This window comes from Zootoca vivipara, chromosome 1, assembly GCF_965207765.1.
Source record: "Zootoca vivipara chromosome 1, rZooViv2.hap1.1, whole genome shotgun sequence".
NCBI classification, from domain to species: Eukaryota; Metazoa; Chordata; class Lepidosauria; order Squamata; family Lacertidae; genus Zootoca; species Zootoca vivipara.
In genome coordinates this window covers 140,715-168,036 of record NC_142582.1, presented here as the reverse complement: position 1 = coordinate 168,036, position 27,322 = coordinate 140,715, and the positions used below count along the sequence as shown (strand labels likewise).

Below are 27,322 nucleotides of genomic sequence, written 5' to 3'. Positions count from 1 at the left end.
CCATAGATGCACCAACTCCCCAGTATGGACACAACCCTTGTATTCCCTTCTAGGTCTCAGGAAGTGCTTAGTAGAATAATGTATTTGTAATTATGAACCTTTATTGTATGGCTAAATGCACACTTCTATTTACAGTGGACTCCCACTGGGAATGGGCTGCTAACCGTTGGCAAAAATGATGTTCTAAATGGTTATATTAGAAAGTCACTCGGGTAACAATTTGTTCCTCTGAACTGGGGAGTGCGTGTTTCTGTCTCGATAGCAGGTGCCCACTTTCTGAAATGCTCTGCACATCGTCATTCGTATGTGAACTTCAGAGGAATAAAATAGGTACTCCTGGAGGAAAAACTCGATATCGGCACAAAACATTAGAAATGGCTGTCAACCACAAAGGCATACCTTCATGCATAGAAATGTCTCTTCAATATTCAGAACTTTTTGGGTTGGACGTTTCAGAGGGGCGGGGAAGGTCATCTTCCTCTCGATCCAGAATCTCACCTGGAGGGTGACATTTGTTGCAACCTTCATCATTCATTCCCTCCCCTTTAAACATCCACTGTCGAGGAGTTCTGCAGAGCTCAAAACCTTGCTCACTGCTCACTAGTTTAATAACCACCTTCCATCCTGTAGCTTTGAGTCTGGCTTCTTTGCTCGTACGCCGAGCGAGTCCCTTTGCGAGGTTTCTTTCCCAAGCAGCAACTTCAGGTCTCCTCCTCTGCGCTCCCTTTGCGCACGGTGCTTGCGCCTGGCGAGGGTGCGCGCACGCGGCTCCCCTTTGCCGGGCTCTGCGCCCTCCTTAGCAACCAGGACCTTGCCGGGGGCGGGGGGCGTGGAAGGCGGAGAGGATTTCTTTCAGCTGAGCGATCCACGGGGCGATCCAATCAGAGCTTCCGCTCCCACGTGGCCCCTTCAGGAGCCGATCGCGTTCCGAAGAGCTCTGCCTCGGGGGGGGGGGGGACGGGAAGGGGCGATCCTAGCTCGGCGCTCTTTCAAGAAGCTGGTACAGTACAGGGGATCCTCTTGACGCCTCTCGCGCGAGAGACATTTTCGAAGTGCTCCTCCAGGGGAGCCTCGCTCCTCGGCATGGATCGCGTCGCCCCTTTGCAGTGAAGTCCGCGGGAGTCGGCAGGCTCTTTCGCTCTCTCCAAGCCATGGCTTTGGCGAGGGTCGTCCAGCTGAAGCGCTTCGTGTGGCTCGTTCTGGGTGAGTGTTGCTTTGTGCCGATGCGCGTTTAGGAGACAAGGACTTTGCATAATGGAGGCACGGGACAAAGGTGATTGCTGCTCACACGCCGTAGTAATAGAGGAAGATCTTTGAAGACTTCCTGAGATAATGTCGGTTGGTATCCATCTAACAATTAACAGGATTTGCTAATACGTGACAATGACAATGTCTGTAATGCAGTCTAGAAGATTTCCCATCGAGCTAGCCCGGGTGTGAGTGTGAGAGTGAGGGTGGGTTGGCTTTGAGACATTTTACTTCCTCAAACCCTTTGGCTGTGATGTGAGCGCGTTGCTTCTTTTGTCCCCTTTAAGTGGTTTGATTGTACAAAATCTACTCTCTTCTGTTGAATTTGCACCCAGCTTCTGCTTTATTTTCCCACACACGAGTGGGCAGATGTGATACTTCCGTTAACCCCTGAAGTCAGTAAGTCTCCTCGAGCCAGCAGAGTTGAGGCAGGCATGCTACATCCCAAGGCAAGCCTGAGGCAGCCCCAGGGAGGGATTTGAACAGAGACTCACCAACACTGCAGGCCCTTTCACACATTACACACAACAAATCCAGGTTGGCCACCAGCTGCAGACCTGACAGCCAATCTTTGACATGTGCCCATATATGTGTTTTTTCCAGCACTTTAAATTTTTTAGATGGATGCAACCCTTCAATGCCAGTACAGGAATCTGAACATGTACTGTATAGAATGCATTTCTATTCCTAAAGTGCACATGGGAATAAAGGACAAGGCTTTTGCCTACACTGAGTCTGGTGGCTTTCTTGCATCCTTGAGCCACTCGCTTCCCGGAATTGGCTGCATGTAACAGACCATGGTTCTATAAATTATAAAACTTGTTTGTGCCACCCATGTAAATCCCTCTTCCTCTGCTCAAACCATTTGCCTGCAGACCTTTGTTGTTGTTTTATCTTTTTCCTTTCCGGGATTTGATTGTATTACAAATCATCTCTTGCAGCATATAGAAATCAACAGTGAAGGGAAGGTGCCTTGTGCTTTCAAGAAGCTAAGCATTCAGAAATATTGCTAGTATGTTTACATTAAGGTTACCAGACGTCCCCGTTTCCCGGGGACAGTCCCCAGATTTATAAATCAAGTCCTCTGACACAATCCTATTATTCCGACTCATTTCAATGAAGTGTCCCCGGATTCATTGAAAAAAATCTGGTAACCTTAGTTAGCGTGCATTGTAAGTCGGGGAGGGGAGATCTGCATCTGGCAGGAAACTAGATCCTTATCTCCCCTTACCCTGTGTGCCCACCTGTCAAAATGACATCATATAATTTATCCTGTACATTTTTATTCCTCAGCTTAAACTTTGTGCAGATGTGTGACTGCTCAAGTTTTCACCTTTCCAGGGAGTTGCTTAAAATTGACAAATATTTAGCCCATGACAAATTGTATCAAAAGCAAGCAAAGGTCTAACAGAAATGGCCACTTAAATTATAAGGGACGTACAGAAAAGGAAGATGGGTGTTTCCTGGTGGGGCTAGTAGGTTAATAGCCATCTTCTTACATGCTCATGGCTTGCTTTGTACTTGCTTTGTCCCACAGTGTCATTGAGCATGTTTACTGCACAGGTATTGCTCAGGTGTCCTGAGAAGGCTATGCTGTGAGCCAAGGATTTGCACCACTGTGTTTGCCTGCTGCCTGTGGCACTTGCAGTCAAGCGTGGTCCCTTTGGTATCACAATTTGCTATTGCAATAATGTTATACCAGTGGAAGAGATGACCCTGCCTTGCAGTGGAGGGTAAAAGTAAGTGACCTTTCTGCTCCCTTGCAGCGCTGCAAGTTTATGTGTTGCCTTATTGGTGGCAGTAATGCAAATCATTATTTGGTAGAATATGAAGTTAAATCTCTTTCCTTGGATTGGAAATGAAGCAAAGTAAAACAGCTGGATCACTGCAGGTCTTCAGCCTGTGGGTCAAAACCCACAAATGGATGGCAAGCAAGGCCATCCCAGGTGGGTCGTAACAAAGCTGGACTCTAGCTAAGGTTGATCAAACCAAAGGATCACTAAATGCAGTGTCTGGGCTAGAACACATTGTTTTGATGAGACACTCATTTCAACAATTTCCACGAATGCTGGCTGCAAAGAGGCAGGAGAATGGCAATATTCAGTATTTTTCAGTAAGAAAGGCTTTTCTGGCCAACTGTATGCCCCACCTTCCTATAGCTCTCTATGGAGTACGGACGCTCTGTTCACTTTCTGGTCTGTTTCTCTGGCTTTCTAGACTTCTTCCACAACTGGAAGTATGCTGGGACTATAATGCAGAAGTATGCTTGGTAGTGGGAAGAAGAAGGAAGTGTCTTCTTCAGAAGAGAAGCAGCAATAATCCCTTCCTCCACACGCTAAAATCTACCCCACCACTCAGAACTCAGCACATTCTTCCCTTGTACCACACCAGAACACAAGCTAAAAAACTAATTTGTGGGAGGGTATCTAGTGAAGACAAGCATCCGCTGTGGACACAGAGCCGCCAGGAATTAGGACAAGGAGTTGCAGAAAATAATCCTTGATCTCTGTTGTGGCACAACCTTAAAAGGGAAATTTCAGCAACTAATATTACCAAAGTTTTGGATATCAGTTAGTGACTTAGAATTGGCAAGTGAAGCAATCATTCACCCTGTGCCATTTGGTAGCACCTGTCTCCATGGACAGGCTTCTCAACAAAGGTGACCTTCTAAACAAAAACAAAACCCCAATTTGGTTGTACAAGGTGAGCTGTGAGTTAGCTTTTCACTTATCACCCCTCACTGGAATGAAATCTGAAATGACGTTTGCTCAGGTGTCTCATTGAAATGGTGAGTTTTTAAATCAATCAATCAATCACTGGTTTTCAATAGCTTCTCAGCCTTTTGGCTAAGAAAAAAATGTAAAAATCACGGATTTTCATTTCACAGTAATGCCAAAGTAGCACTATGTATATTGATTTGTGAATTACCATTTTAATATTAATAAAGTGTCTTATTAGTACTCTTAAGTTATAAATCAAATTTGAATCTGTGAAACTGGATAGTGTGGCACAGGATGGAAGTCAGAGGTGGGTCTGGGACGCTTTTATCTCAACATAATTTATACTGCTGATTTTACTCTAATTCTGCTAATGTTTTAAAACATTAGCAGAATTAGAGTAAAATCAGCAGTATAAATTATGTTGAGATAAAATGAGAAAGAGAGGTTGTAGAGTGATTAATGCCAATCAGAAGGTTGGCGGTTCGAATCCCCACGACTGGGTGAGCTCCCGTTGTTTGGTCCCTGCTCCTGCCCACCTAGCAGTTCGAAAGAACGTCAAAGTGCAAGTAGATAAATAGGTTCTTCTGCTCCGGCAGGAAGGTAAACGGTGTTTCCGTGTTTTTTGGGGGGGGGGCAAATTACGTCGTGATAATTAGGGTGTGCATTAGATTTGATGCCGCATTTACATTCAAGTAAATATGGTATGTGAAGAATCATTGTAAACAAATTAAAACATTAGCAGAATTAGAGTCAAATCAGCAGTATAAATTATGTTGAGATAAAATGAGAAAGAGAGGTTGTAGAGTGATTAAATTAAGCAGCAGAAATTGATAGAAAGTGCCATGGAAGTGGGGGGAGGGAAGTCAATGTTTTGGTGAATGTGAATGTGGAAAACTAATAATAAAAATCAATATGTGTTTTTGTTGTTTTTAAAATACATTGGTTCCAATTTGGTTTGTTTTTTACATTTAAAACCTCCAAGGCTCTTGTGAACCATGTTACTCCAGGGGTTTCCCTGTCAGCCCATTCCTCTTCCCTTTAAAATTTGAGGCAAGTATTGAAATCAATATGAAATATTGTTGTACACTTGCAGGCTTCTAGGGGGAATGCTTCAGTTACAATGCTGAAAAATGAAATTGTCATACAAACTGTGGGATTATTTTTGAGGTCAGGTCCATTGCCTTCCTTCTTTCTTGCTTCCTTCTGTGCACTTTCTTTTGCGAAAAGACTAGTGAATAATGCATTGGACTGTGCTATATATAATGGACTTATCTGTGCAACATAATTAACTATTTACTACTGTTTAGCTTGTAACTCTTCACTAGGAAACAGAAGACGGTACAAGTCAGACTCTCTTTGGTGTAATAGTTATTTTTATTGTCTAAGAAATAGCAAATTGAACATGTTATGGTTTGGGGAAAATGTTTCTTTTGTATAAGATATTTTATTACAATTTTATCATAATACTGTAAAATTACAACTACAAAAGAAAAAACAAAGAGAAACAGAAAATTGAAAGAAAGGGACAATAGAAATAAATAAAGGAAAAATAGGAAGAAAGAAAATTTGATTATTTAAAATCTTTAGTCCTTGTGAACATCCATCTTCTCCACTTTCTGTTAAACAATATTTTGTTTAAGTCAAGGTGTCTCATTCTTTTTTTCCCTACGAAAAGTTCAAGATAGGTACCCTAATTATTATTATTAATAATAAATGTTAATGATATTCTTTCTTTTAATTTTACCTCCATTATTATTATTAGTAGTAGTAGTAGTATTTTTTGCATTTATATACTACCCTATAGCCGGGGGTCTCAGTGCGGTTCACAGAATAAAATTAATTCCCACCACCATTACTCCATATTGAAGAAGAATATATTCCTTCATCCATGTCCATATTAAAGTCTACACACACACATTGGGTCAATATTCCGTTTTTGTTTCTCATTATAGCTAGTTCATATCCAGTTCCATATGTTTAGTTCCATTTCCTGTTGTGTTTACAATAGCATTCTGATCTCATCCTCTAGCACCATTCCCTGAATTCGATCCAGGTTGTATGCAGAGTACTCTCAGTGGCAGAGCTACATCCTGGGGGTGTGGAGAACAGATGGGGGCGTGGCTGGAGCACATCCTGGGGGTGTGCCCCTTGTCCCAGGGGCGTGGTGCGCCATCCGCCAGGATGTGGTGCGTGTCCGCGGGGGTGTGGCGTGCATCCTGGGGGGTGTCCACGATGGCACCCAGCCCCCCGTCTGCCAGTGTACTCTCTCTTTGCTAGAACTAAAGAAAGCTGAAGGCTCAAGCTGCCCCCCCTCCACTCCATCAAGCCTGGTAGATGAAGGGAATGCTGTGGATGTAGCCTATCTTGATTTCAGCAAGGCCTTTGACAAGGTGCCCCATGATATTCTTGTAAAGAAGCTGGTAAAATGTGGGCTAGACAATGCTACCATTCAGTGGATTTGTAACAGGCTGGCTGACCGAACCCAAAGGGTGCTCATCAATGGCTCCTCTTCATCCTGGAGAGAAGTGACTAGTGGGGTGCCACAGGGTTCTGTCTTGGGCCCAGTCTTATTCAACATCTTTATCAACAACTTGGATGATCGACTTGAGGACATCCTGATCAAGTTTGCAGATGACACCAAATTGGGAGGGGTGGTTAATACCCCATAGGACAGGATCACACTTCAAAATGACCTTAACAGATTAGACAACTGGGCCAAAGCAAACAAGATGAATTTTAACAGGGAGAAATGTAAAGTACTACACTTTTGGGGGGTGGGGGTGGAATGAAAGGCACAAATACAGGATGGGTGACACCTGGCTTGAGAGCAGTACATGTGAAAAGGATCCAGGAGTCTTGGTAGACCACAAACTTGACATGAGTCAGCAGTGTGATGCAGCAGCTAAAAAAGCCAAAACAATTCTGGGCTGCATCAATAGGAGTATAGCATCTAGATCAAGGGAAGTAATAGTACCACTGTATTCTGCTCTGGTCAGACCTCACCTGGAGTACTGTGTCCAGTTCTGGGCACCACAGATCAAGAAGGATACTGACAAGCGGGAACGTGTCCAGAGGAGGGCAACCAAAATGGTCAAAGGCCTGGAAACGATGCCTTATGAGGAACGGCTTAGGGAGCTGGGTATGTTTAGCCTGGAGAAGAGAAGGTTAAGGAGAGATATGATAACCATGTTCAAATATATAAAAGGATGTCATATAGAGGAGGGTGAAAGGTTGTATTCTGCTGCTCCAGCAATGGATTCAAACGACAAGAAAGATGATTCCACCTAAACATTCGGAAGAACTTCCTGACAGTAAGAGCTGTTCGACAGTGGAATTTGCTGCCAAGGAGTGTGGTGGAGTCTCCTTCTTTGGAGGTCTTTAAGGCTTGACAGCCACCTGGAATGCTTTGATGGTGTTTCCTGCTTGGCAGGGGGTTGGACTGGATGGCCCTTGTGGTCTCTTCCAACTCTATGATTCTAATGCTTTTCCCCAATAATTCTCCAAATCAGCATTTGGATTCTACTTTACCTACTAATACTTGTATGGAAGTCATTCCATTTCTACATGACCATCTGTGTTTTTCAGTTTAATTATTTCTTGATCTAGTCTTGCCAACTTTTCCTCAATTTCATCTGAAGCCTCTGCTTATACCCCATTTCCATTTTCCATCTCCTATTCCTCTGGCTCATTTCCCTCCATCATCCTTTGACTCATTTTCTTCTTCATCATCAAACACCGATCGATCATTTTTAATTGTTCAACCATCTACTGCTTAACAATATCATGGTCATTGATTGATCCAAAAGTACTGGATGCTTTTAATGTCCTAGATACTATTAGCCATTCATTCCACCTTAATGTCTCCCCCTTAAATCAGTCTTGGTCTGACTTCCAGAACTGTGACTTATTATCTCCAAGTAGATTCCATTCTGACAGCAAATTATAGTTACAGTCGTACCTTGGTTCTCGAATGCCTTGGGACTTGTACGTTTTTGAATGTTCTTTGGAAGCTGAACGTCCAACACGGCTCGGAAGCTGCGCCTTGGTTTTTGAACAGTTCTGGGAGTAAAACGGACTTCCTGAACGGGTTAAGTTTGACAACCAAGGTACTTGCACTTCACTTTCAATTTCCCCAATTCTTTAGTGGCAGGAAACAAACAAATAATAATTAAGGATTTTTTATACACTCCATAGGGAACTTTGCCCAATGTTATCAGGAGTGGAACGGTGTTTCTCGGTGTCGCAGAGCCAAAGTAGAGCAAATATAACAGTAGGCCTGAAGTAAATTAGAGCAGTCTTCCCAGAGGCTGTGTACACACTATCCCTTTAAAGTTTTAGTTACAGGTAGGTAGCCGTGTTGGTCTGAGTCGAAGCAAAATAAAAAAATTCCTTCAGTAGCACCTTAAAGACCAACTAAGTTTATATTTTGGTATGAGCTTTCGTGTGCATGCACACTTCTTCAGATACACGAAGAAGGTGTATCTGAAGAAGTGTGCATGCACACGAAAGCTCATACCAAAATATAAACTTAGTTGGTCTTTAAGGTGCTACTGAAGGAATTTTTTTATTTTCCTTTAAAGTTTGTTAAAGATTGCTAGGAATTGTAACTCTGTCTTGTGTAAAGCTCAGTGCTCAGAATACTCTGAGGAAAGAAGGTGATTAAAGATATGGTGTGTGTGTAGCCAGAGAAGTTGTAATGGTGAGTTCAGAGAAACTTAGAGCAACTGTGAGTAAATTTGGAGGCTTTGTAAGGAGATGAGGCCTTTGCTTCCTCAATGATTAGAAAAAGTCAATCCGTCTTTCTTATGGTCAAAGACTTAGACCAGACAACAGAAATAACAATAATAACATGCATAACTACATCAGCACTAAGGGGAAGTAAAAGGTAAAGGTAAAGGGACCCCTGACCACTAGGTCCAGTCGTGACCGACTCTGGGGTTGCGCACTCCGAGGGAGCCGGCGTATAGCTTCCAGGTCATGTGGCCAGCATGACAAAGCCACTTCTGGTGAACCAGAGCAGCACACGGAAACACCATTTACCTTCCCGCTGTAGTGGTTCCTATTTATCTACAGTGGTGCCTCACTAGACAAATTTAATTTGTTCCACAGGTCTTTTCTTATAACGAAAAATTCGTCTAGTGAATCCCATAGGAATGCATTGAATTTTTTTTTTAAAAAAATTTGCCCATAGGAACGCATTAATTGAATTTCAATGCAAACGAATTCGTCTAGTGAGGCAACCTCCGCTCGAAAAATCATTTCGTTAAGCGAAAATTTCGTTAAGCAGGGCATTCGTTAAGCGAGGCACCACTGTACTTGCACTTTGACGTGCTTTCGAACTGCTAGGCTGGCAGGAGCTGGGACCAAGGAACGGGAGCTCACCCCATTGCAGGGATTTGAACTGCCAACCTTCTGATCGGCAAGCCCTAGGCTCTGTGGTTTAACCCACAGCGCCACCTGCGTCCCCAAGGGGAAGTAGTAGTAGATAAAACCCCAGCTGATATCGACCTATTTGCTGCAAAACTACCAGCCCAATTCCTATACAGGCTAGACAAAGTCAAAGCTGACCCAGAAGCCCATGTTCAGGGGTAGCTGAAGAGGCCCAAGAGGTAGATGAGCAGCAGATAGCTGAGAATGTAAGAAAAGCCCATATTGTATTATTGCCATCTGATTAATCATCCAATTTCCCATAGTGGCTAACCAGATGTCTTCAAAAAGCCCAAGGATGGGCTTTAAGGCAACTGGGTAGGGCTGGCACCAGCCTCCACAGGTAAAGATTGATGGATCAAAGGTGTTGTTGCATGGCTGCTGGCCCCCCAGTGCTGTCTCACCCTTCCTGCAGCTGCATTAAGAGAGGTGAGCCAGGTGGAGGGAGAGAAGCAGTAGATTTCGGTGTCCTTTGCATACTCATCACGAGCAAGTTCGCAGGTGGGTTTCTCAGGACCCAACAACTGGCGTACCCTAGAGACGGGCCAAAAAAAAGGGAGAAATGTCTGTGAGTGGGACCTACCTGCCATGTAGAAGAGCCTGGGATCATGGACAGAAAATGGACATTCAGGACACTGCTGATCTAGCTAAAGGCTAGCAAGCGGACCTTAGACCCGCAGCTTGGACTAAGGCCTGAGTCAGTTGGCCAGGTTCAGGAAGAAAGTAGCAAGACAGAGAAAGAGGGACTCCTCCTCCTCCTTTACTTCACCATTTGTCACTGGTAGACTTTCTTCCGACACTTTTATGTCATCTCCATGGAAATGGGCCTTGAGATTCCTTGCCAAGAAACCGGAATCCCTACAGACGTGGAATTCTGCTCAGCCCCAGAACAAAGAAAAACCCACAGCTCATCACGAGAAATCTGCGCACTGCAGGAGGAGGGCGTCTTGCTGCAATTGAATGTTTTGAATATTCTGCTGCAAGAGGGAGTCTCTTCTGCAAAGGAAACAAGTTGCTCAGCAAAGGGTTTAGCTGCTTTGGTTTTGTGTTTACGTAGAGAGGATGCAGGAGGGAAAAATGCAGGCATGTTTTAGTTGCCTTCATGGAAATAAGCATGTACCTTGTGGGACCATGCCTTCAGGTGAAGAGCTAAACAATACTTGGTTGTGTTGTCTTTTTTGTTTTACAGGTTTTTTATTCCTTTATGCTGTCCTGTGAGCCACATGTGGCAAGTAGTCAATAAAGACCCCTGGTATTCACTTCTGATACCCACAGGCAGATGCAATACCCTTCCGAATATTGGAATGTTTATGCAAGCCAGTTCAAAAGGGAAAGGGTTACAAAGTATTTTTCATAGTTCTTTAATATCATAAAGCCATGAGTGCAATCCAAGCAAATCCACTGGAGCATGTTGAATGCTGGATGGTGACAGTTTGATCAAAATGCTTTACATTTTGGTAGGCAGAAAAGACCAAGGAGAAAAGCAAATCCGTGGGTCCCTGAGAGGCCTAGTCACTGCCTGCCTCTCCGCAGAAATGGACAGCAGCTACAACCCCAGCCACCTGCCCAGCTGTTAGCTTTGGGCTCACTCCCAGCTGAGAGCTGGGAAGCTCTTGACATTGATAGACGATTGGTCAAACTCCACCAAGGCTTGGGAGAAGCATTAATCACCTCTAGGACATGCAATAAAGTAGAAAAACTGGTGAGCAGCTCTCGGTTTTAGATTTCATCACAAGCATTTCATGCAATCCTATAATTGCTGAGGGAGAAGCCTCTGAGGACTAATATGTCATCAGCCTGAAGCTATGAATGCTTTTAATTCAGGCACTGCATTCACTTTATTTGGGGGGGGGGGGGGAGGCATAGCTGCCAAGTTTTCGCTTTTCTCGCGAGGAAGCCTATTCAGCATAAGGGAAAATCCCTGTAAAAAAGGGATAACTTGGCAGCTATGGGGGGAGGTGTTTGCAACTCTGGAAAGTTATAAGGAGCTGAAGTGTATAAAATGATATGGTCTCCTGATTTGGTTTGTTCCTGTGTTGGATCCATGTCTATACAGTTTATAGAGAGCGGCTGGGGGAACCCAGCCAGATGGGCAGGGTATAATAATAATAATAATAATAATAATAATAATAAATTACAGTTTCTAAAAACAAACATTTTTTGCTAAACATTTCCTTAGCACCTTGCTTTGCTCTTAGAGTTCCAGACACCATGGGGGGAGGATGTAAATCCCCCCCCATCCTTACATGAGCTGAACATGTAATGAAGTATTTTACTTAACCAAATATTTGGATTTTAACTCTTTTCTGCAAATGAAATGGACTTCACAGTCACAGAATGAGAGAAAAGTCTGCTGTTGGTGGCTAGAGGACTCTTGGGAATGGTGTGAAACACAGGGCATGGAGCTGTGGGTGAGAGAGTAATTTGAAGGAAGTAATCTCTTCCTTATGTGAACAGTAGAGCAACATCCGATTATTTATGTCACCTGAGCTGCACTTGGGCTGTGCCCTTCACAAGGTTCTTAGGCTCGTACCTAGTGTTTTTGATGGCAGAATGACAATGGTGACTCTCTGAGAATAGTACAGTATTTAGTGGAGATGTTTGCATTGCAGGAGGTTGGAATAGATGACCCTCGGGGTCCCTTTCAACTCTGCAGTTGTTATGATTCTGGTAAGTAAGGATGGATCTGCTAGTAATCAGGTTCAAGCCTTAGAAGATTAGCTGCTGGCTTCTTTTTTAGGACTGCCGGAAGAAGAACAAAGGGACGCAGGTGGCACTGTGGTTGAAACCACAGAGCCTAGGGCTTGCCAATCAGAAGGTCAGTGGTTCGAATCCCTGCGATGGGGTGAGCTCCTGTTGCTCGGTCCCAGCTCCTGCCAACCTAGCAGTTCGAAAGCACGTCAAAGTGCAAGTAGATAAATAGGTACCGCTCCAGTGGGAAGGTAAACGGCATTTACATGCGCTGCTCTGGTTCACCAGAAACAGCTTTGTCATGCTGGCCACATGACCTGGAAGCTGTCTGTGGACAAACGCTGGCTCCCTCAGCCTATAAAGTGAGATGAGCGTGCAACCCCAGAGTTGTCCGCGACTGGACCTAATGGTCAGGGGTCCCTTTACCTTTTTAAAGTAGAACAGGATGCCACAGTGATTAGTTTATTCATACGTTTGCTTTATTTCGACAATATTTTATAAAAACCCACATTAAATTGATGTTTCTGAACACATTATTTCTCAAAATAGGAATGCATTTTGGTACATTTTTAATCAAAATCTGTAGTACATTATAATAATTTATTATTATGTGTTATTATGTATTATGTATGTATGTCTGTATTTATGAACATTTATAAGGCACATAGGGACCCAGGTGCCTTAGGGACCCATTTATAAGGCACAAGGGACCCAGGTGGCGCTGTGGTTAAACCACTGAGCCTAGGGCTTGCTGATCAGAAGGTCAGCGGTTCGAATCCCTGTGACGGGGTGAGCTCCCGTTGCTTGGTCCCAGCTCCTGCCAACCTAGCAGTTCGAAAGCACGTCAAAATGCAAGTAGATAAATAGGAACTGCTACAGCGGGAAGGTAAACGGCGTTTGCCAGAAGCGGTTTTGTCATGCTGGCCACATGACCTGGAAGCTATACGCCGGCTCCCTCGGCCAATAATGTGAGATGAGCGCGCAACCCCAGAGTCAGTCACGACTGGACCTGATGGTCAGGGGTCCCTTTACCTTTACCTTTATAAGGCACATAATTTTTAAAACAAATGTAAAAGCCAGGATAAGTGGTGGATAGCTTCATTTTGATCTACACATTAGTCCAGTTAGTGTAGTCCATTTAGTCCAGTTCAGTGTGAATCAGAACTGGCAAAGATCAAATTTTTCATTTGTCCCTACTAATAAGCAACTTAAAATATTTCTTAATGAACTCAAGTATATCAGACATGTAAATTACATTAAGCGTGATAGTGGAAAATTTCTGAGCTCTTGAAAAAATTAGTCTTATGGAGAGAGTAGCACTTCTTATTTTGATCCCTGGGAAAAAATATTAGCTGGCCTCAGCAGGATTTGCTTTCAAGGAAGCATAATAATAATAATAATAATAATAATAATAATAATAATAGATATTGTTGTTGTTGTTAATTAATTATTATTTATACCCGCACATCTGGTTGGGTTTCCCCAGCCACTCTGGGCGGCTTCCAACCGAATACTAAAAACAATTTAAATTTAAATTCAAACTGTTAGACACCCCGAGTTCTGTTGCTTTACCTTAGTTATAATCAATATAGTAGTTTGAGAACTCTGACTGGATTTGGAAAGAAATATATACTATTGTTGTAAATTTGCAGAACTTGATGGAGGAATGGATTATATATGGGTTGCATTTGTAAAAGCTGTATATATAAGTGTATTTTACCAGCATAGATAGAGTGTTGGTCTATTTTGGTCCAAGGACTATCATGTGTCTTCATGGACTTCACAGGCTCTTTTTATATCCAGGATGGCCCTGGAGGAAGCGCAGGGCTGCCAACATTCTGGGCTGTAAATGCCTAGCAAATAGTATTGCCTGTACATGCGGAACTATGCCATGAATGTCAGGCTCATATCCCCTAATGGACATGATGGAGTAAGGTAGCCAAGAACTATATTGAGCCTCTTTGCTTTCTGTGGACCAAATGAGATGTGATGTTATTCATGTCTTTAGCCTTTGCACAACTGATTATTATTTTTTAAGGCAAGCAGTGAACAATAGGAAAGGGCTATCTTTAGTGGGACCAATCATTATCCTGAGTCTAGTAAGGCAATTTCTGTTCCACACAGAAGTTTGATAGAGGCTTTCTAGCTCCCATTTGATTCCTGTAATGGTTGACAAAGTAGCTAAACAGAGGGAAAAACAATTGTAAATCTGAATTATACTGTCATGGAATATCTCTGGAGGGGCAAGCAGAGATTTATCTTCTATTGATTTATTTATTGATTTATTATCTAATCAATAAAATAGTTTGTCAACTATTTACACCTGTTTTCTAGAATGGTGTTTTTTGTTTTTGAAAAACATCGATGTTTCTATCCTGCATCTCCATGGTTTTAGGGTTTGGGCTGCTACAGTTCTTCTTTCCATGGAATTGGAGGGTGATTGTAAAATTATGGAAGCACAGACCCAAGATGGTTGATCTCAGTAATGGTATTTCTTTATTTGTATTAATGTTTATATCCCATCTAGAGATGGGAAAACCTGTGGGGAAAACCCTGGAAAATTGGGGGGAAACCCAGGTTTTTTTCATTTTTTTTCCAAATGGGAAAAAATGGCTTTGGGGGAAAATTGGTTTTTTTTGTTTTTTCCTCTGCTTTTTTCCCCAGGCCTTCCCATCTCTAATCTCATCAGAGACTTCTTTACAGTCTTCTCAAGATGTATGGGCACGGGGGCAATTGATTTTCTATCAGGGAATTCTCATATTGTCATGGGAGGTGATCGAAATGCTTGGTCAAGAAGACAAACAAATTTGTAAATATGTAGGCACCTTTTCAGCAGATATTCTGTAGGCAAGAAGTTTAATAAGAGTGAGCAGAATCTTACAACACTAGCTTATAGGGGGTGTTTTTCTTCCTAATTTTGAACGACAGTCCTTTGGATGAATCAGCAGGCCGCAGTACGTACCTTTTATTGGTGTGTGTGTGTTGCAATATAGTATTTTTTTCTTAATTCCCCCTTCTTTACTTCCTGAGGTAAAAACCTCAGCAGAGAATCAGCTGGAAGGTGGCCATTATCCCATCAAATTGCTTATTCAACTGGCAGTTAGTCCAACTTATTAGATCTACCTCAAATTGGGATGCAGAGGAAGCAGTGCTAATGGTTTTCCTGCTAATGGTTGCTTATCCCAGGAGTGAGGATGGAGATGTTTCTGAGGGAAGGAACTCTAGCATCTCTCTTGCATGGGTAACTTTGAAATGTGTTAGAATGAATCAATCAACTCAGTCCTGGCCTTTACCTTTCCCCCCCTTTTTTGTCTCTCCCTCCCCTTTCCGCCTTTCCATTGCAGCCCATCATTTTGTTGTGGTCAGGGCATGCCATGAAGTCGCCTATGGGCAGTTCATCCAGGAATATTGCCTCAGCAAGTTTCAATCTGACATGGAAACTCTCAGGAAGACTCTGTGGTGTGACTGGGAAATGACTTTGGGGTGAGTTGAAATTGTTTTGTCCAGTGGGAAGAAAGAACTACGTAAACATCTAATAAATGGCATGCTGGGATTCTGGAGTATAACTCATAGCCTCCTGCATTGGTGTAAAGAGCTGTTTTCTGCTAGTTGCTCGCTAGTCGAAAGGCTGCACATCCACTCTTGTTCCAACTGGTCATATGCAATCTTCATAGTTCGCCAACTAGGCTACTTTCAAGGTAATGACAGATAATTTGAGCAGCCTTATAGCAAACGATGATTTGGTACATCCCCTGCGCCTGTTTTTCTTCTCATTCTATCACAGCATCCAACATTTGACAGAGTAACATAATGGAGACTTGTTTTTTGCACATATTATTACAGTGATTTCATCTGATCTAGTGGACGCAAGCCAAAAAAGTGAAAATCCTTACATGAGCTGAACATGAAATGAAATGAAATATTTTACTTAACCAAATATTTGGATTTTAACTCTTTAGCCAAAACCCTGAAAATTGAAAAAAGATAAAAATGGCAGCATGCATTTGCAGAGAATAAAAACCGAAACCAACTAAATGGGATGCAATGCAATACATTACATATCCTCCCAGTATAGTTATGTTGTAAGATTAGGAGTTTGAACAAGAGAGAGCCAAGGAGGACAGGTTGACAGGAAGGGGTTCTTAGTCATCCACAGACCAGGTTATTATGAAAACAACAGCTAAAACCAGAAACTGAGAGACATATTGGCAAAAGGACCCACCTACCGGTAATACAGTCCTGGCTGGGAATGTTGCCATCAAGTTGGTCGCTCCAAACAATGGAGTGCTCTTCGCATCAGCAACTGGCTAGAACAAGACAGAGACGCATCTGAGTCCTGAAAAATAACATGGGGGGGGGGAAGAAGCCTGAGAGATTACAACATAAAAGCCCCCACTTTGGAATTCTAGGTGGTGAGAACAAACACATAAGGCAATTTATTTATTTATTTAGTTTGAGGAATTTATACCCTGCCTACTGGCTGAGGTTCTAAACCAGGCATCCCCAAACTTTGGCCCTCCATATGTTTTGGACTACAATTCCCATCTTCCCCGACCACTGGTCTTGTTAGCTAGGGATCATGGGAGTTGTAGGCCAAAACATCTGGAGGGCCGAGTTTGACCAAATGAAGCAGCCAGAGGTTTGTCCCTCACAAGCCAAGAATTCATCCCTGGCAGCAGGGGTCTGCCTCTCGCATCCCCTGGCTCTAGTGACAGATGACACTGCGAGGTGAGGAAGAGAAGGCTCACTTCAAGGAGCCACTATTCCGCCTTTCCTTGAGATATTGCCAAACCCTGAGATAGTAGGATGCCTTGCAAGATCCTAAGAACAGCCCTTCCCCATTCATGGCAGCAGCTCCTCCTCCTCACAAACTGGCTCTGGCTTCAAGCCCCCACCAGGCTGGCAATTGCCTAAACTTAAAGCCACCAACAGGGGCGGCCCATCCTGTTTCACCACCGGAGAGATGTGTGGCAGTGGCTTCTGGCAAGATCTCTCACACAAGCTCTGTAAAGTCTTGCCAGAAGCCATCTGCCCTGTGCAACCCCAGCAGCTGGGGGAAGGGCTTGGGGGATTCCCCCGTGCAAGGCGGCTGCTTCATTCTGCCTCATGGGAGGGCCGGCCCTGGCCACCAAAATGATACAGGGTAAAACTGTGTGCCCAAACCACTCTGTGCATCACCCCAAAACTCTTACCTTTCACCCAGTTGCCCTGAAACAAATAATTTAGTTCCTTTGCATCCTACTAGGTAAAGGTAAAGGGACCCCTGACCATTAGGTCCAGTCATGACTGACTCTGGGGTTGCGCGCTCATCTCGCATTATTGGCCGAGGGAGCCGGCGTACAGCTTCCAGGTCATGTGGCCAGCATGAGAAAGCTGCTTCTGGCGAACCAGAGCAGCTCATGGAAACACTGTTTACCTTCCCGCTGTAGCAGTTCCTATTTATCTACTTGCATTTTCACGTGCTTTCGAACTGCTAGGTTGGCAGGAGCTGGGACCAAGCAACGGGAGCTCACCCCGTCACAGGGATTCGAACCGCCGACCTTCTGATCAGCAAGCCCTAGGCTCAGTGGTTTAACCACAGCGCCACCTGCATCCTACTAAGTTCACCCAAATCAGTTCCTCTTCAGTTAATTTACACTCCCAGTTAATTTCCCAGTGAGAATCAGTGCTTTTCTTTTAGTCACCCCAGTCATCAGTCTTTACACACCCAAATTAATTTAATTTAAATTGAACTAAACTAAATAGGGTTCAAAAGTAATTCTGGTATCCAGGCAAGATTGCCCCCTGCACCTGTTACTAAAAAGGGGGATAAAACTCAGGAAAGACCGGCAGGTAGAGTATTTTATGTGAGGAGGGGGTTGCACAGAACTTGCTTCTTTGCAGTTACTGCTTCTCTGCTCTTTGCTTGAAGTCAGCCTACCAATGGAGGCAACCGGCAAGTCCAAGTCTTGAATGCACCAAGGAGCTCTAATTGTTTCCCGTCGGACAAAAGCACCTGCTCCCTGCTAATGCACTTTATTTCCTTCCTCTAAATATTCCTTGCCATTGCTCCTTTCAGGTTCTAGCAACAAACCTCTGCCATAGGGAATCCCAAATTAGTGGCAAAGATACAGAAAGATTAAAAGAAAATGACAGTCAGAAAAGGGCTTGGGGGGGTTTCAGAAGATTTTCCTTTCCTTTCCTTTTCTGATTCTGACTTCCCAGTGTCCAGGTTGCTTTCCACATAATAACCAAAAAAGACAGCTTCACAGATCCCCCCACTGTTGCATCTCCACAAGCTATACCTTCAAGGGTTTACAGTTTCTTTTCATTCATGAGATCACGAAGAAAACGGCTGGTGACTCCTGACTTCCTCCTTTGCTTCCTCTTCCACTGTGTGCCTCCCAGTTTTGAAAAAGGAGAGAAGTGAACAAGGCATACTAAAGCCAAGCCAAGCTCAGTGTTTTTCAGCCCCTCAATCGCACTCTTTCCGCATGCTCTCTCTCTCCTTTCTGGGAGGAGTGATGCACACAAAATGACCTGGGCTTATTTCCTCAAATATGATTAAAATGACAACAAACAAATGCACACAGAAATAGAACCCACCCTAAAGGCAAACAATCTATGGTCAGCAAATGACAGGCATTCTTGCCTCCATAGTCTTATCAACAGCTCCCTTATTCCTAGAGTGGCAATGGCAGCTGTTACTACAAGAGAGCCAGCGTGTCTCTCCTTCGCCCTTGGTTTTTTCCAAGTGACTAGTGGTGGGGGCTGCCTTCTTCTCCAGTTGTTATTATTTCCACCTGGGTCTGGGTGTTTCTTTTCAGGGCAGGGAAGAATTTTTCCTATGAGTCAATGTGATTGGTGTGTTTTTCTTTCTTCTTCTTCAACTTGTTGGTCCAGCTGTATTGTGCTCAATGGGGGGGGGGGGGGAAGCACCATAGGAAATTTTGTTGTATCAGCCATCAGACACAGACCTGATTGTACTGCCAACCCTCATGGCATGCATCTCCCCCTGCCCGCCCAAGGCCTGCATTCTTGGCTGTGGTTTCAGCAGGAAGCTATGGGACATGCGCAGGGCAGTCTCGAGCAGGTCGCGCACCCTGGTGCTGAGGGGCGGAGATCACTCTGGCGCCCCTGCCCTCGCAGGGTGCAGCATGGTTTCCGCACGGCTTTGCCACGCGGCGCCCAGCCTACCGGCCCGGCGCCCTAGCACACCGCGCCACCGGGGGTCTACCTAGAGCCGGCCCTGGACATGCGCCAATCAGAAATGAAGCAGCATGTCCAGCCCAAAACTGGTGCAGGTGCAAGTACAGGTGCAAGTACAATTTAATTCGTTCTGTGAGTCAATTCGTTTTGCGAAAAAATCGTCTTGCGAATCCCATAGGAATGCATTGAATTTTTTTTAATTTTTGCCCATAGGAACGCATTAATTGAATTTCAATGCATTCCCATGGGAAACTGCAATTTGCTAGATGAATTTTTTGCAAAATGAATTCGTCTTGCGAGGCAACCTCCGATCGCAAAACCCATTCGTCTAGCGAAAAATTAGTCTAGCAGGGCATTCGTCTAGCGAGGTAACACTGTAGTTTTGAAGGCAGAGTTGTATACAGTCTAACCACCTTGGTCTCATCATGAGCACAAATAATCCTGAATGCACAGTAAAAAAAAAAAAGTCTGGAAGATGGAAGAACCCTTAGATTTCTTACAACAAAATTTGCTGAGAGAGAAAGAGCACCCCATTTACACCAGTGGGGGGGGGGAATTTAAGCTGAGCTCTGCCTGCCACAGATTGTACTTTTTCATGAAGTAGGGCGTCCTCTTTAGTAATGATAAATCTTTTGGAGGTGTAGATTGATACATTCAGCACCTGTTATTTCTGGCTCTTTTTCGACAGTGTGCCTGGCAAACATTCCCTGTGCATATTAATATGGATATAATGAAAGACCCAACCCCATGTGACTGTTCTAGCAAGGAACAGTGAAGTGACATGTCTTCCTACACCTGCTTTCAGGCATCCTACGCTGCCAATCAACTGCCTTAGCACCCTGTAATCAACATCCTTGGCATGGCTTTCAGGGCACACTGCTGGCTGTTGCAGCAAATACACAATGTGTGAAAAGGAGCCAAATGGGAAGTTTTATTTGTGAATTCCGTAGTGGCAGCTGGCAAGCATAGTGAGACAATAGGTGCTTCAATAAATAGATAAATAAATAAATGGGATAAGCATAGGAATGATCCAGGATGAAAAAGTATCAGGATCTGAAAGAAGGTTTCGGGGTTTTAGCCTCTTTCTTAGAATCTCCCAAGGAAGGAGTAAATCTATGAACCCCCTCCCCTGCACTTCATGATAGCCCTTTCCCTATTTTCTAGGACAAAAGGCTACTGTACCTCAATAGCTTTTTCTGAGGAAAAAGCACAAATGAGAGGTGGACACTTAAGTCAGGCATCAGAAATACATTTTGAAAACATGTGGGCAAAGTCCCACCATGCCTTCAACTCCAATAGACTTGACCTTGGGAAAATCTAAAGGGAAATTGGGAATAATTTCATTGCAAGATTGTCCTCAGATGCAACATAGTCAGCTACCACAGTGTTTTTCAACCTTTTTTGGGGCAAAGGCACACTTGTTTCATGAAAAAAATCACGAGGCACACCACCATTAGAAAATGTTAAAAAAATTTAACTGTGCCTATATTGACTATATATAAAGTAATTCTCCCACGGCACACCAGGCAACATCTCGCGGCACACTAGTGTGCCGCGGAACAGTGGTTGAAAAACACTGAGCTACCAGGCCCTTCTCTAGTTGGGCCTTCTTGATGCATCATCAAGTAAGAGGATGGCAGTTATAGGAACCTACAAAGTGATTGCAGCTTGAGTTCTGAAGAAAGTTTGCAAAAATCTGAACTTTCTGAACTAATTGTGGAATTCTTCCACAACATACATTGAATTACCTGGTAGGATCAAGGTGTTTTTAATGTTTACTGATTACTTCTGAACACTGGCGGAAGAAGGGGGGTGCAGTGTGCACCGGGTGTCAGCCGTGAGGGCGGGTGACATCGCCGCACCACACACCCCTGCTCGCTGCACAGGCAAGACCCCAGGATGCTCGCTGCGCAGGTGGCAGGCCACTAGGGACAATTCTGCCGTGGGCGGCTAGCGGTGCCCACTCGCCATGTGGGCGGCAGGTGGCTAGGGAAGCTCGCCGCGTGGGCGGCAAGCATCACCCCCATGCTCACTGTGTGGGCGGCGGGTAGCTAAAGACGTTTGCCGTCCGGGCGGCTAGCCCCGCCCCCGCACAGCTCCAGGTGCCGGGGCAGGTAGCTCCGCCCCTGCTTCTGAACCCAGGTTCTGGATCTTTTAGTTAAGGCTCCCTTCTGAAGTTCAGGTCAGCAATTCATTGTCCATGCCATTTCAGTCACTAAGCTAGAATCTATTCAGGCCCCAGCAATGATTTATTTCTCACATATTCCTTGGCACCACAAAGGTTTTCTTGTGGTCCAGGGAACCCACTTAAGGACTCTATATGGGCTCTTGGATACCCCGTAAGGGAAAAGGAGCAGTTTTTTCTTATAACAGCCCATAATAGTTGTCTTCTTGCCCTGTCCAAAGTGTGCTCATCAGCCCTCCAAATGTTTTTGGACTTCAATTCCCACCAGCCCCAGCCATGTAGCCATAGTCAAGGAATAGGATAGTTGTAGCCCACCTACAGGTTTCCCATCCTTTGCCTACAGACTTGCCTTAATCTAAAGTAATCGTCGTTGATTTTTTGTCTCTTGTGACAGTTGCACTTCTGAGCTCTTTGGGTAACAACTGGCTTACTACAGATCCAACAGTGAATATGCAAAAACTATAGCGCCTTCAAATTGCTACTCTGATTGGGGAATAGAGCACCAAGACAAAAATTTATGCGATAGCATCCTTTGGCAGAGGGAAATATTTAGGCTGATATTTGTTGGGATTGTGCTAATTTTGGCAGATGTCAGGCACCATTCAAACATTTTCTATGGCAATTTTCCTTCTTTTCCCACTGTGACTAATCCTTTGTGGTTTGGTTCTCCCCGAGAAGCTGAAATCTGCCTCACTTTCTTTAGATATGAAGCAGGTGACAATTCAGCTATTTTAATTGGATTCCAGATTACGTGGAGTGGCACATTGGTCAAAGTGGCCCGCGTTGGAATAGCCTTGGGTGACAGCATCATGCTTCTCAATGCACATTACTCTAACATGGTGTGCAGCTGTTGTTTCAATTGGGCAAGAGTAAAAATATCCACTGTGCCTAGGAAGACTGTGCATAAGCACATAGATTTTCATTATTGTAATTAAGCAGAGGCTCTTGTTGATGTTTGTTTCTTCTCTACTGATGGGCAGGAAAGCAAGTAGATCATGCCTGGCCCACGGTGCAAGCAACGAAGAACAACATATATTTCTGGTAGGAATGTATGAACTGGAGAACTCCCCCCCCCCCTTACAGCTTAAAATAACATCTGGTTAAAAAGAAAACAACTGCCGCACAGTATCAGATAGGATCACCAAATCCAGGAAAATTAAAAGTACTGGCAGAAGAGAAATGTTTCTGTTGCATTTCCCTCCTCACTTCGTTTTTTAAAAAGTTGCCCCCTAGAAGTTTTTTGTGTAACCTGTTTTCTCATACAGATACAGTGGTACCTCGGTTTAAGAACAGCCCTGTTTACGAACTCCGCAAAACCGGAAGTAGTTTGTGAACTTTATCTCGGTCTATGAACAGAATCCAAACAGTGGAAGGGCACCGGCGGCGGGAGGCCTCATTAGGGAAAAATAAAACATCAGGGGAGTTTTATTTTTTTTATAAATAATTTTTATTAATTTCCAATTATTAAAATCCAATATAAACCACATTTTATCAATGTCAAATTACAATTCTAATTCCAAGGAAGAGACGTTTTGGAAGAGGCAGAAGCTGCGCACGGTGGCCGGCAACTGCCTTCTTCTTTCCCACCTCCTTTCCAACATCGTGATATACCACCATATCGCAATGTTTAGCTGGTGGTATATTATGATGTTGGAAAACAGTCCTAGCACAGCCCTACCTCCATCTCTGTAAAACAACCCAGCATGAGATGTGAGTGGAAAAACCCATTTTGGCACCTGCTGGATCAAAACCTTTCCTGATCTACCTCAAGGTAATTTCCAGTTTTTGCCCCTATTTTTCTGGGGGTACTCAAGGGTTTGCAGTACCAGCACCTTTCCCCCTCAAAGGTTAAAAGTGTGGCACTTACTCTAACTTCATGGTGAGTACTATGAGGGGAGAAAGACTTTGTTGGTCATCAGGCAATGGCTTCTCCACCTTCCAGTCCTGGGAGCCTTCCCAGACCATGACTTTGAGAACAGCAGAAGCAGTTGGGAAGAGAGGACCTCAGGGATATTTTGGGGGGGATTTACTTTGTGTGTTCTTGTTTCTCAGTTTGATCCTTTTATATGGTTTTGTATGTTTTGTGGTATTTTATGCATTGTGATTGGCTGCAATTTTTATTGATTATAGATTAGTAATTCTTTCTTGTAATTGATAAGTGTAAACTGTTTAATTATTCTTTGATGTTTAATTTTACTGTTTATTATCGGATTCTAGTGAATTATTGAATATTGCTTTATTTGTTATAAGATGTTTTTTTAAAAGTTATTCTAATTTTTATATTGGATCAGCTTGTTGCTATTAATGTTTGATGTTTTATTATGTTTTTATATGTGTTGGAAGCAGCCCAGAATTAAAAAATATTATTTTTATATTATAGTACCAGCACCATTTTTCTTTTTTAAAAAAAGCACTGGCACAATCCATGTTGAATTATTCACTGACTCGAGTTTGCAAGCCACAGGTGCTCTCGGTTATTCATGAGACAGCATTTGCAAATGTACTTCTTCATATGTACATGCTCACTTGCAGCATAAGCCTTTTAATGAGTTGATTCATTATGCTATTCGTTGTTGTGGTAGCCGGACTGTTGTTTCTAAAGGGAGCTTATCTGAGTAGTTATTATAGCACAGCTGTTTAGATGGCTTGAAATGGATCAATATGATTGATATGGAAGAGTTAAGTGGGGTGGTTCTGGGGAGGCTGAGAAATCTGGCACTTAAATGGATGCAGTTAGTAGAAAGTGGATGCATCCATGGAGATGGGAGCCATTCTCTTCCATTACTGGAAGTTTCCCTCCTCTGCAGGCCTGGTTTGGTCACTGATGACAATTAGGCTGCCCTTTCTCCTGTTGAGTTCAATGAGACTTCCTTCCGAGTAGAGAATTGCTGCCCAAGGCAAGTTTTTGACTCAGAGGCAGTGCTATAGAGTCATAATTTCCTGCTGTTAATGCATTTGAAAGCCACTGTCCTAGTTCTGTACTGCACCCTCTACTCACTTATTCTCCAACTCTGGAAAAGTCTGGCATGCTGGTTTCCCATCTATTTGCGTTATTATGTTGGTTTGGCCATGAGTTTCTCAAGTTCTAGTTCCGCCCTTATGGGAAACCGAGATATGCAAACAACAGCAATTATAAAAATGTCATGAACAGAAAAGAAACCTCAGTACTGTACACAAAAGTGTGGTGGAAGGAGCTAGAGGATAATCGACGACAGTGAAATCACGAAGAAGATTATCACCTCTTCCTGACAGAGTTGGTCGGCAGGAGTTTGAAATTGTAACTGGTGATGAACACACCTCTTTTACCACATCAAAAATGGGTTCTCTTATTGATGTAAATCAGTCCAAGGATCCAGAAGGTCTAAAAGTATTTTACTCACTGCTTTTTTTCTTTAAAAATTATCTTTAAAAGTACTCTCATTTTCCTACTCTCATTGAAATACTGCCCCTCAATGTCTCCAGAGACAAAGTTTGAGTGTTCTCAAACCACGAAGCTGGTGGTTAAGTTAAAACAATTTTTTAAAATAATAATAATAATTTTTTATTTCTACCTCGCCCTTCCCAGTTTAAAAACCAGGCTCAGAGTGTCTAACAGCAAATATAAAACTTTGATTAAAAGGTGACTTAAAAACAGCATAAAATACAACATAAAATGCAGCATCAATATCAATAAAATTTAAAAATTCAGAGGTCATTTGGCGGGGGGGGGGGCCTCCAGTCAGTAGACCAGTGTTTCTCAACCTTTTTTGGGCCATGACACACTTGTTCCGTGAAAAAAATCACGAAGCACACCACCATTAAAAAAGTTTAAAAATTTAACTCTGTCCCGCCCTATATTATAATTATGACTGTAAGAAACACTTGCCAAATATTGCTTTCCGGCGGGTCAGTGCTATGTATTGGCGGCCGCCAGGCTCGTTTGCACTGAGCTTTGGGAAAGAGGAGGAGAAATATTGCTTTCCGGCGGGTTAGCGTAGTGTATTGGCGGCCGCCAGGCACGTGACAATGCAAATCGCCCTTCTCGTCGCCGCACGTCGCGGCACACCAGCCAGCGTCTCGCGGCACACTAGTGTGCCGCGGAACAGCGGTTGAGAAACGCTGCAGTAGACATCAAATGATCACAGGGCTAACTGGCTGACTAGGGCTAGCAAGGAGACCAGGGAAGAATTTAAATGTGGGGTCCCAAAAAGGGTTTCTTCATAGAAGAGGAAAGGGGAAAGGGAATAGAGGATCAGGCTAATTCAAATTGAAGGCCAGGTGGAATAGCTCTGTCTTACAGGCCCTGTGGAAGGAGATCAAGTCCTGCAGGGCCCTAGTTTCGTGAGACAGAGCATTCCACCAGGTCGGAGCCATCACTGAAAAGGCCCTGGCCCTGGTGGAGGATAGTCTGGGTTCCTTAGGGCCCGGGACATTTAAGTGTATTATTATTCATGGACCTTAGGGTCCTCTGCGGGACATACCAGGAGAGGAGGTCCCGTAAGTACAAGGGTCCTAGGCCGCATAGGGCTTTAAAGGTCAAAGCCAGCATCTTAAACTTGACCCTGTACTCCACTGGGAGCCAGTACAGCTGGTAGAGCACTGGGTGAATATGCTCCCATGGCAAGGACCCTGTGAGGAGCCTCGCTGCAGCATTCTGCACCTGCTGGAGTTTCTGGGACACTTTAAAAGACTCTTCTTAAAAACCTAAAAACTCCCTTAAAAGAATCAAGTCTTTTTAAAGAATTGTTTTTATTTATTTTGACTACGGCAGACCAACACAGCTCCCTACTAGAATCCGGTGCTTAAGTTTAAGGAAACTGCAGCTCTCTCGAGCCAACCTCACCTCCTTGGGCAGATGAACCACCCAGAATTAGTACTTTCATCTTATCAGAATTGCCCCTCCTACAGGTTCTTATTGCTCCAGATTGTTATTCCCCACCCGCAATATACGAGTGCTTTAGCTAAGCACATTCTATGCCAATGCCATCATGCTAAATATGGAAACCACAGTGCTGTTTCTAAAGCAAGGCCACATTTTGATTCGTTACTGCCAAACATTTGTTCTTCTGAGTTGGATACATAGGGAAAATAAGCAATATCACCGCTTAGCTATGTTTATAAATAGAAATTTATCTTAATAACATTTTACTTTTGGCACAGACCTTTCTGAAAGTCCAAAAGCTGCTTGCAAAGTATTTGCACAAATGCATTTATTCCCTTTGGGACTTCAGTGATACAATTTCCAGAGCAGCAGCAGCAATTGATCTGTTAAAAACATTTAGTTAAAATGGTGCCCATGGGGTAGGCCCCGCTGGCCATAGAATAAGCAGCAGAAACTGAGAGCTCCCAGAGAAAATACTTTAAAAGACGGATTTCTCACTCTGAAGTACAAGTATTATGAAGCAAATAAACTTTTCAAGCAGGAAATGTAGAAAATAAAGATCTCGGAAAAGTGCAAAGAGAATTGATATTCTTGAAAAGAGATTTATTTTTTTTGAAAACTGTAGTAATAAAAATTCCAAATTGCTGGCTAAAGCTGTGCAGTCAAAAAAGGTAAAGATTAGCCTAATAAAAGATAAAACGGGTAGTATTCACAACTTGATGAAAGATAAGTTCAGGAGTTTTACCAAGAGTTATATTCAGCAGGTAACAATTCTACGGGGAAGATGAAAGAATATATCGACATACACTGTAAGATAAAGCTAGAAAGTAGGGAACAGAAATAGGATCACGGGTAATTTCTCTTTTGGAAAGGGTGAAAGTAACACACCCTTTAAGCTCATACCAGAACGTGTCAAAGTCTGCCTGAGGTCCATGGAGTTGCCTCTCAGGAAGCTATTAAGGCTAGCAGCGCAATCTTAACCATGTTTTCTAGATCAGTGGA

General features: G+C 43.5%; 1 protein-coding gene across 1 annotated transcript in view; it reads left to right on the top strand.

Annotated features, from left to right (window-relative positions):
* Nucleotides 1-1,002: 1,002 nt before the first annotated feature.
* RAMP1 (receptor activity modifying protein 1) overlaps nt 1,003-27,322 on the top strand; it is a 42,440-nt gene continuing 16,120 nt past the window's right edge. The window contains exons 1-2 of the mRNA XM_035140713.3: nt 1,003-1,203; nt 15,431-15,569. Of these exons, the coding sequence (XP_034996604.1) occupies nt 1,152-1,203; nt 15,431-15,569 (191 nt within the window). The 5' untranslated portion in view covers nt 1,003-1,151. The remainder of the gene's footprint in view (nt 1,204-15,430; nt 15,570-27,322) is intronic.